The sequence below is a fragment of the Acytostelium subglobosum genome (genome assembly GCF_000787575.1).
Source record: "Acytostelium subglobosum LB1 DNA, scaffold: scaffold33, whole genome shotgun sequence".
Classification (NCBI taxonomy): Eukaryota; Evosea; class Eumycetozoa; order Acytosteliales; family Acytosteliaceae; genus Acytostelium; species Acytostelium subglobosum.
This window is the reverse complement of record NW_012236500.1, coordinates 1352-8875: the sequence shown is the minus strand read 5'-3', so window position 1 is coordinate 8875 and position 7524 is coordinate 1352. Positions and strand designations below refer to the sequence as shown.

The 7524-nt window shown below is 42.9% G+C and overlaps 6 protein-coding genes across 6 annotated transcripts; 3 read left to right on the top strand and 3 right to left on the bottom strand.

The window, feature by feature from the left end:
* Positions 1 to 29: 29 nt before the first annotated feature.
* Positions 30 to 848, bottom strand: SAMD00019534_114740 (hypothetical protein; the record flags this gene model as incomplete). The annotated part of the gene is made up of 3 exons (XM_012893161.1): positions 30 to 94; positions 176 to 324; positions 394 to 848. Coding segments are annotated over 3 exons (669 nt in total), but the record flags the coding sequence as incomplete, so codon positions are not given.
* Positions 849 to 1560: 712 nt separating this feature from the next.
* Positions 1561 to 2418, top strand: SAMD00019534_114730 (hypothetical protein; the record flags this gene model as incomplete). The annotated part of the gene is made up of 1 exon (XM_012893160.1): positions 1561 to 2418. One exon carries the CDS (start codon positions 1561 to 1563, stop codon positions 2416 to 2418), a length of 858 nt encoding a protein of 285 aa, XP_012748614.1.
* An 826-nt stretch (positions 2419 to 3244) lies between these two features.
* SAMD00019534_114720 (hypothetical protein) lies at positions 3245 to 4129 on the top strand (the record flags this gene model as incomplete). Its single annotated transcript, XM_012893159.1, has 3 exons — positions 3245 to 3692; positions 3745 to 3947; positions 4010 to 4129. The coding sequence occupies 3 exons, from the start codon at positions 3245 to 3247 to the stop codon at positions 4127 to 4129; spliced, it is 771 nt and encodes a 256-aa protein (XP_012748613.1).
* A 148-nt stretch (positions 4130 to 4277) lies between these two features.
* SAMD00019534_114710 (hypothetical protein) lies at positions 4278 to 5238 on the bottom strand (the record flags this gene model as incomplete). Its single annotated transcript, XM_012893158.1, has 2 exons — positions 4278 to 4987; positions 5067 to 5238. 2 exons carry the CDS (start codon positions 5236 to 5238, stop codon positions 4278 to 4280), a joined length of 882 nt encoding a protein of 293 aa, XP_012748612.1.
* Positions 5239 to 5540: 302 nt separating this feature from the next.
* SAMD00019534_114700 (hypothetical protein) lies at positions 5541 to 6640 on the bottom strand (the record flags this gene model as incomplete). Its single annotated transcript, XM_012893157.1, has 3 exons — positions 5541 to 5968; positions 6050 to 6284; positions 6368 to 6640. 3 exons carry the CDS (start codon positions 6638 to 6640, stop codon positions 5541 to 5543), a joined length of 936 nt encoding a protein of 311 aa, XP_012748611.1.
* Positions 6641 to 6876: 236 nt separating this feature from the next.
* Positions 6877 to 7310, top strand: SAMD00019534_114690 (hypothetical protein; the record flags this gene model as incomplete). The annotated part of the gene is made up of 2 exons (XM_012893156.1): positions 6877 to 6958; positions 7114 to 7310. 2 exons carry the CDS (start codon positions 6877 to 6879, stop codon positions 7308 to 7310), a joined length of 279 nt encoding a protein of 92 aa, XP_012748610.1.
* Positions 7311 to 7524: the final 214 nt, after the last annotated feature.

Here is a 7524-nt window from a genome sequence, read left to right as displayed (position 1 = left end):
GAATGGTTCCAGTTTGTGATCAATCATACCTGTTCATGAATGGAAATGATATGTGTCTCTGGCTTGAATGCTACACGCCTCCACTCTTCAATGTCTATATTGTGAACATGATCAATGTTAGTTCTCTCTGCCTTGCTTGCCTTGCTCGCCACTGGCGCGCACCGGGTCCACATACATCTTGCTTTAAAGTGCTTGTAGTAGTCTGTTGGTTCGTACGATGCATCTGGTATCTCAGAGTATCCCCATCGCTCTCCAATGTAATGTTTCCACACTCTATCTAATTTACACAGTATCTTGTTCCAGTTCATGTTGACAGACTTGCATCTTTGGTTGAGTTAGTGATTGAACGATATGAGTTGCCTTGACTTGTAACACAACAACAACGTAACATACCTCTGATAGTCAGTGTATGTAAGCAGTTCAAAGATATTGACGATGATTGAATGAGGCAGATGAACAGGGTCCAATATTAAGGTTACGTGTAGACCCTTCTCTTCCTCTTGTGCGTATACTACTTCAACATTCTGTAGCTGTAGGGTTGTCTCATTCTTTGACTCTGTAGTATGTGACTGATCGTCATTGGTCACATGTATCGGCAGTTCTGTATTCTTCTTGTGTTGTTCATCATCTGCATGAGGTGTTACTGTTGGTGTTGATGTTGTAGTTGTTGACGGTGATGATGTTGTAGTTGCTGGTGATGATGGTGATGGTGATGGTGGAGATGAAATGGACTTGGGCCTATCACCATTGGACCTGTAGATGTAGGAGAGTACGAATAAAGAGATAGTTGCCAATGTGGTCGATATCACCAAGATCACATTGTTATTCTTTATAAATGGTGCAATCATCTTTTAAGTATACTACTTCTATTAGATGTATTTATGTATTATTATTTGTTGTAACAATGATTGAATGATCAGTAGATCGACAACGATTGTTTGAACTGTTTCAATTCAAAATAAAGAGCGCCAAAAATTCAAATTCAAATTGATTCAATGTGTCTACGAGGGGATGTCTGCGAGGGTATGTCTGCGAGGGTACGTCTGCGAGGGTATGTCTCATAGGGCAAGTCATTCATTCAAAGCTATTACATTATTTTTAATAATAACAATCAATCAATCTTCAATAGATAGAGCATTGTTCTAGAACCATTGAGGATTGACACCTTGTAATTCAAGACGAGTATTGGAATGTTGATTGTACAAATAAGATAAAGATGTAATGTATGTGTTGAATGATATATACCTTACAACATATAACTCATTCCTTGGTTCAATGCCAATGAATGAATATGATTGGTGTGTGTTTCAGTTGAAGGTGTTGATTGATAGAGTGTGTGAGTGGGGGTTGGTAGTGTTGGCCCTATCCTTGAACATCATGATGTCGTTTCATTCTGTGAGCACTTTCCGATCGAGATATTCTATTTATCAATGAGCTCAGTATGTATTTGATAGTGACCAACCAAACAAATCATTCATATTGATCAACTCAACATCCATCCATTATATTTATCTACAAATCTATACTTACGTTATCTCTAAATAAAAATAATAATTAATTATGACATCAAAAGTTTGGTATATTACAGGTTGCTCAACTGGTATTGGTGCAAGTCTGGTCAAGTTGTTACTCGAGAATGGTCAAAAAGTGGCCGCCACATCAAGAAACAAACAAGCATTGATTGATGGTATTGGTGCCCCTGCCAAGACTCACAGTGACTCCTTCCTTCCATTGGTGGTCAATCTCGCTGATGAAACAAGTATCAAGAACTCTGTCACAGAGACTACAAACAAGTTTGGTACCATCGATGTGTTGGTCAACAATGCAGGTTGTGGACTTGCCGGAACACTTGAGGAGTTGCCCATCTCTGACATCAAGGAGCACTTTGAGATCAACTTCTTTGCCTCACTCTACGTCTACCGTGCAGTCGCACCAGTCATGCGTGCCAAGAAGTCTGGTCTAATCATGAATGTCACCTCTATCCTTGCCAATGTGGGTCTCGTCTCATTCGGTGCCTACAGTGCCACCAAGGCAGCATTGGAGATGGCCACAGAAAGCATGGATGCCGAGCTGAAGGACTTTGGCATCAGGGTGTTGACCATCAACCCAGGCAGCTTCAAGACAGACATTGCCTCTCCGACCAAGTTCAAACGAGCACCAAACACAATCCCAGACTATGAGCCCTTGCACAAGATTCTGGCTTCGGGCAAGACCATCCCTCCAATGAATGGTGATCCAGACAAGTTGGCCAAACTACTCTTGAAGTTGTCCACTGTTCCAGCTGAAACACTACCCCAGCACATGTACATTGGTGTTGACAGCTACAACTTGGCTAAACAAAAGGCAGAGGGTTGGATCAAGGATTTGGAGACTTGGAAGGCAGACTCGACCTCAACCAACTTTGATGGAGTTCAATAATCATTCATTATTATGTATTGTTCATTCATCTGCTCAGCACACATCTAAAGATGCGCATATTCATTTATTGGAAATGATAAATGAACCAGATCTGGACACTCATTCACTCTCATAATCTAAATAATAAATGTGGGTGAGGAAAGGATGTCTTCCACCTTCATTAAGATCATTGACTTTTGGAGATTCATTCAATAAGACTATCAAGAGTGGACATTTACCAGATGCATGAATCATTGACCTTTGGAAACTGTTTCAATCAACTATTACTTCCAGGAATGCTCCCTTCATCAATTAAAATATTGACGATTGGAAATAGATTCAATCAGAGGTGTGTATAACTCAGGGGGCCCTTTCCCAAATTAAATCCGCTGCGCGGATTCCATTATTAGTGTCTGATTCTCTCTTTTATATTCTTTTATATTTCTTTTGGGGAGTCTAGGGAGGATAATAATAATAATAATAATAATAATAATAAAGAGGATGTGTCGACAAACTTGGGGAGGATGGGGAGGAGAATGGGGAGGGAATAATAAAGTGTATCTGTCGCAACTTGGGGAGGGAAGGGAGGGGAATAGGGATAGGGAAATTGGGGAAAAAGAGGATGTGTATCGACATAGGGAGGTTGGGGAGTCAAGTCTGTTTGAGATAATATTTATTTAATTTATTTGTTTGAAGTTGTGTGAATAGTCCCCATTAGTCAATCAATTGATTGACCTTTGATTCATTTCAAACACCTACACAAAGAGAGAACTGTATGTTTGTCAGTATATAAACTCTAATGCGAAGCTTAAGATGGTCATTCAACAAACCAACCAGATATCAGATAATGAATAATCCACAAGCTGTTGACCAACCTGCCCAAGTCGTTGCCCCTGCTGGTGCTCTCCCTGCCGATGCTCTCCCTGTCGATGCTGGTGAACCTCCAGTTGAGGTTGTTGTTGAGGTACCTCATGCCCCTGCTGGTGCTCTCCCTGCCGATGCTCCGCTTGCTGGTGCACCTCAAGTTGAGGTTGTTGCCGCCCCTCTTGTCCCTCGTCAGATAACAGTGAACTACGCCAACATTAACTTTTACGTTGCTGTCAACGGCAACATAAGGTACGAAGACCTAAGGGAACGTATACTCCAGAGTCCCCTCAGTGTGAGCTTGCACAACTTGCGCAATCTCCAAGGTTGTGTCATCGAGTACCGTCCAGCTGCTGTGAATGCTGCCGTGGTCAACTCAAACGACCAGATACCAGTTGGTACGAACCACGTCTACATCACAGAGCCACCTGGTAAGTACATAATTGGATAGGTTATTGATAAAGACATTAACACAAACACAAGTGAGGATATTCAAGACAGATGCTGATGCAACTCCAACAAAGACATTCCGTCAAGGTGTGTCATGGCAAACAATCGAGAAGAACATGCATCTGACCAGTGGTGGCCTCCGAGTTAGACATGTGGGTGATGCTGAATTGCAACCAGACATTGCCGAGTCTCCTTATCCAGCTGGAGATTACACTTTGGTTGAAGCAAAGATGGATGTATGTACTCTTCAATTATCTGCGACCCATGGTCCTAACTAATATATTAACAGTGGTTTTAGACAAGGGCCAAGAGGCTGGCAACCAGAGTGCCTCCCATTGTGACTGCCCTTGTTGCAATTACAGCACTGATTGTATCCATTATTGCACTCAAGATGAAGAACAAGACACAGGGTAAATAAAGATGAACCTCACTTCAGCGATGTCTGAGGGTATATTTTGACCATAAAAGGCAAAACATTGGTCCACAAATGACCCCAACCCCACTCTGGCGCCACATACAACAAGCTGAGCAACTTCACACATTCACACAATCACTCTAAACAAACATTATTTATTATCTACTAATAAGCATTTCCACCTCTTGATAACATATCCAACAAAGAAGATTGACCAAAGACCACAACTCCATACATCTTGTTGGATTGTTCCAGTGTTGGAGTACAGCACGAACCTATCATCATCATCTGTAACCGACTCGTTGTACTTGTTGGTGATGGATTGTGCAATGGACTTATGCATGTTCAAAGAGTCCAAGTGAATCAGACACCTTGCTTGTTGGTGGCCAATCAGTACAGAGTGATGACTTCCAGTGGTCATGATCACATATAGATATGCATTGTTGTTGGAGCTGGTAGTTGAGGTGCTGGTCGTGGTCGTTGTAGTGGTTGTCGTTGTTGTAGTAGTACTGCTGCTGCTGCTGCTGCTGCTGGTGTTTCTGGTGTTGTTGACACCATGCTCGCTGTCTGATGTGTCAATCTCCATTTCCTCTAATAGTAGACATTCATCGTTGTTACTATTGTGGTTGCTTGTGTTTGACATTGTTGGTAGTGGAGCAATAGAGTTCTCAAAGTGTGTAGTCGGTGGTAGCTTTGTCATCATTGATCGGATCCTGTTTGCAATATCAACAACATCAAGATTGCTTGTCATAGGTGTATGAAACAAGTCATTCCTCACAGCAAGGATGGCCAAACGCTCCTGGATACAATCCTGAACAAGTTTGTTGGAGATACCATGTCGCTTTTGAATGGATGCCTTCACTATTGTTGTGGGGATATCATGGTGTAAGTTGTTGATCATGTGTTTGGTTACTCCTTTCGAGCAGGTGTGTATATATACCTTTGGCCTTGATCTCTGGTAGGTCATCATAGGTGAATGGAGGAACATCAGAGTCTATCAAGTCACGGGCAGAGCGGCCAGTTGGCAACTTTGTGACTTCACAATCCCAAGGTGCGAAGATGCCCTTTAGATCGTTCACAGGATAGCTCTTGTTGGCATACTTGCCATCCATCACCTTGGCCGTCAGTCTTTGCTTCCCACCGACAGTATTCAAGTGTAGCGTCGATCGATAGTAGTGTTTGACTTTAGGTACGTGGAATAGACAGACAAGACCATCTCTTACTTGGCTACTATTGATTGATTGACACTCTTGAATGATGTGCTCTATGATGTTCGCCTCGGAAATGCCTTTATCAAAAACATAGTCATTTCCTGTCTGAAATAGATATGTCCTCCTTTGACCTTTGACACTGTGATCATTGATTGGAGTGTATGTGTTAGTGTATGTTGTCTCTCTCTCTAAATGATGTCGGACTATAATACAAACCAGAATCGAATGTCATAGGTCACATTCTCAGGGTCATAGCCAACAACCTCACCAGGCCACCAGCTCTTATAATCGTCGCCTTCTTCGTTGGTCATTGCCGTTACCATCTGATTCAACTTGAAGGCAGTTGGGCGTGGTGGATGAGACAAGTCGTCAGGCTCCAGGCCAAATGTAGATCGGAAGGCAACGTCGGCCATGTAGTTGTTGATATGGCCCTTGATGTGTTTGTTGTAGTTGTCCTCATAGAACTTCCTCGAGTGGCTCACATAGCTGGCAAGTGCTACTCCATCCTTTCGATAGATCTCAATGAGCTTGGTCATGATCATATCCCTGGTCACCTGTTGCTTGCATATCTGTCCAGGTCGTCTCTGTTTGTTGGATGCCTTAATGGCTGTGTTGTTGGAACCATGCTTGGCTGTATGGTTTGGGTTAACAATTAGTCCACAATGGTCGCAGAGCATTGAATGAATAGTGATAGTACTAACACATGGCTTACCTTCAGATGCGATGTTACACAACATCATTAAGCAGCCGTACAGCTCCATATATTCGCCAGAATGATGTATGAAGATGTGAAGATAAGAGGTAGGTTCAATGTTGTAAATATTGATTAGCAATCTGCCAAACCTCTCACACAACACTCTCCATTGATAGGACTTGATGACAATGGTGTGATCGAGTAGCAAGACAACCAACTTGTATATCATCTCCCAGAGTCTAACTACATTGGCCTTTTTGTTGTTGTTGTTGTTGATGATAGTATTAGTTAATGCACTCAATCAATCACTCACTTGGAGCCTGGCGATTGTCTTACTCTCTCAGTTTCATCTTCAATGAGATCTGTGAGTCCATCTTCCCTCCTGACCATGACTGCAAGCAATTGGAGACATTGATGAAAGGTAGGCTTGGCTTGACTGAATCGATACTGTGCAGGCATTGGTACTGATTTGCCACGTCTCGTCCAAACAGTACCCTCTGGCTTCATCTTTAGGTTGCATCGCTTGAGCAAGACGCTCTCGATTGTCCTCATTGAGTTGGACAGGACATTGTCGACCTCGACCAAGGCGCCAGAGTGATTGCCCCACATCCAAGGCGGTGCGCATGCTGTCGATCGACAGGGAGTGTCTCTCTATCTCATCATCGTCGACCTCATTGTCCTGGATATCTTCCTCATCACTGCTGGTCATGGAAAAATTGTCATCATCATTGTTCTCGTTGTCCTGGTCAACATAATCGTCGTCATCTTCGTACTCGTCAACATAATCATCGTCCTCATCATCGTGTTCCTCGTCCAGATCCTGATGGTCAACATTGTCTAATGCCATGGACCTACTGTCCACCAGATACTTGATGAAGAGCTTGAATAACTTCTTGATCGAGCCTGGTATCATGTGCATGAGGTCTGGTATGTACTGATCAAGCTCAAAGGCAACACCATAGATTGGACGATGTGCGAATCCTTGGCGCTGTACTGCCTTCTTCTCTTGACTGCTAACTTGGCCCTCAGTCAAATCTAGATACTTTGTCTTTGACCATATATCCTTGATATCTCTCTTGTAGAAGTCTATGCCAGAACCAACATATCCAACAGTCCTCCTAGTGCACATGCACCTGTAGCACTTCATGATACTGTTGCCACTGAATATGTCATACATCCCGAGCAACTTTACACAACAACTAAGATCGTTGGTTGTGACGAAACGGATGTTGTATTTGTATTGCCTTCCGTCTCTGTCAGATCTGAACCAAACCTATGACATGAATGTGTAAGTGTCAGTATGATTGATTGATTGATTGATTGATTGTACGCTGGATATACAACAACTAACGGAACTTACAAGGTATGGCTTTGGCAGAGTGCTGAGCAATGTAGTCACTGGTGCAAGGTCGTGGATAAGGTCATCTCTTGTCTCCTCATTCAGTGATATGGACAGTATAGCCTCGCCAAACGGACGCTTGGCCTCGGCAGCA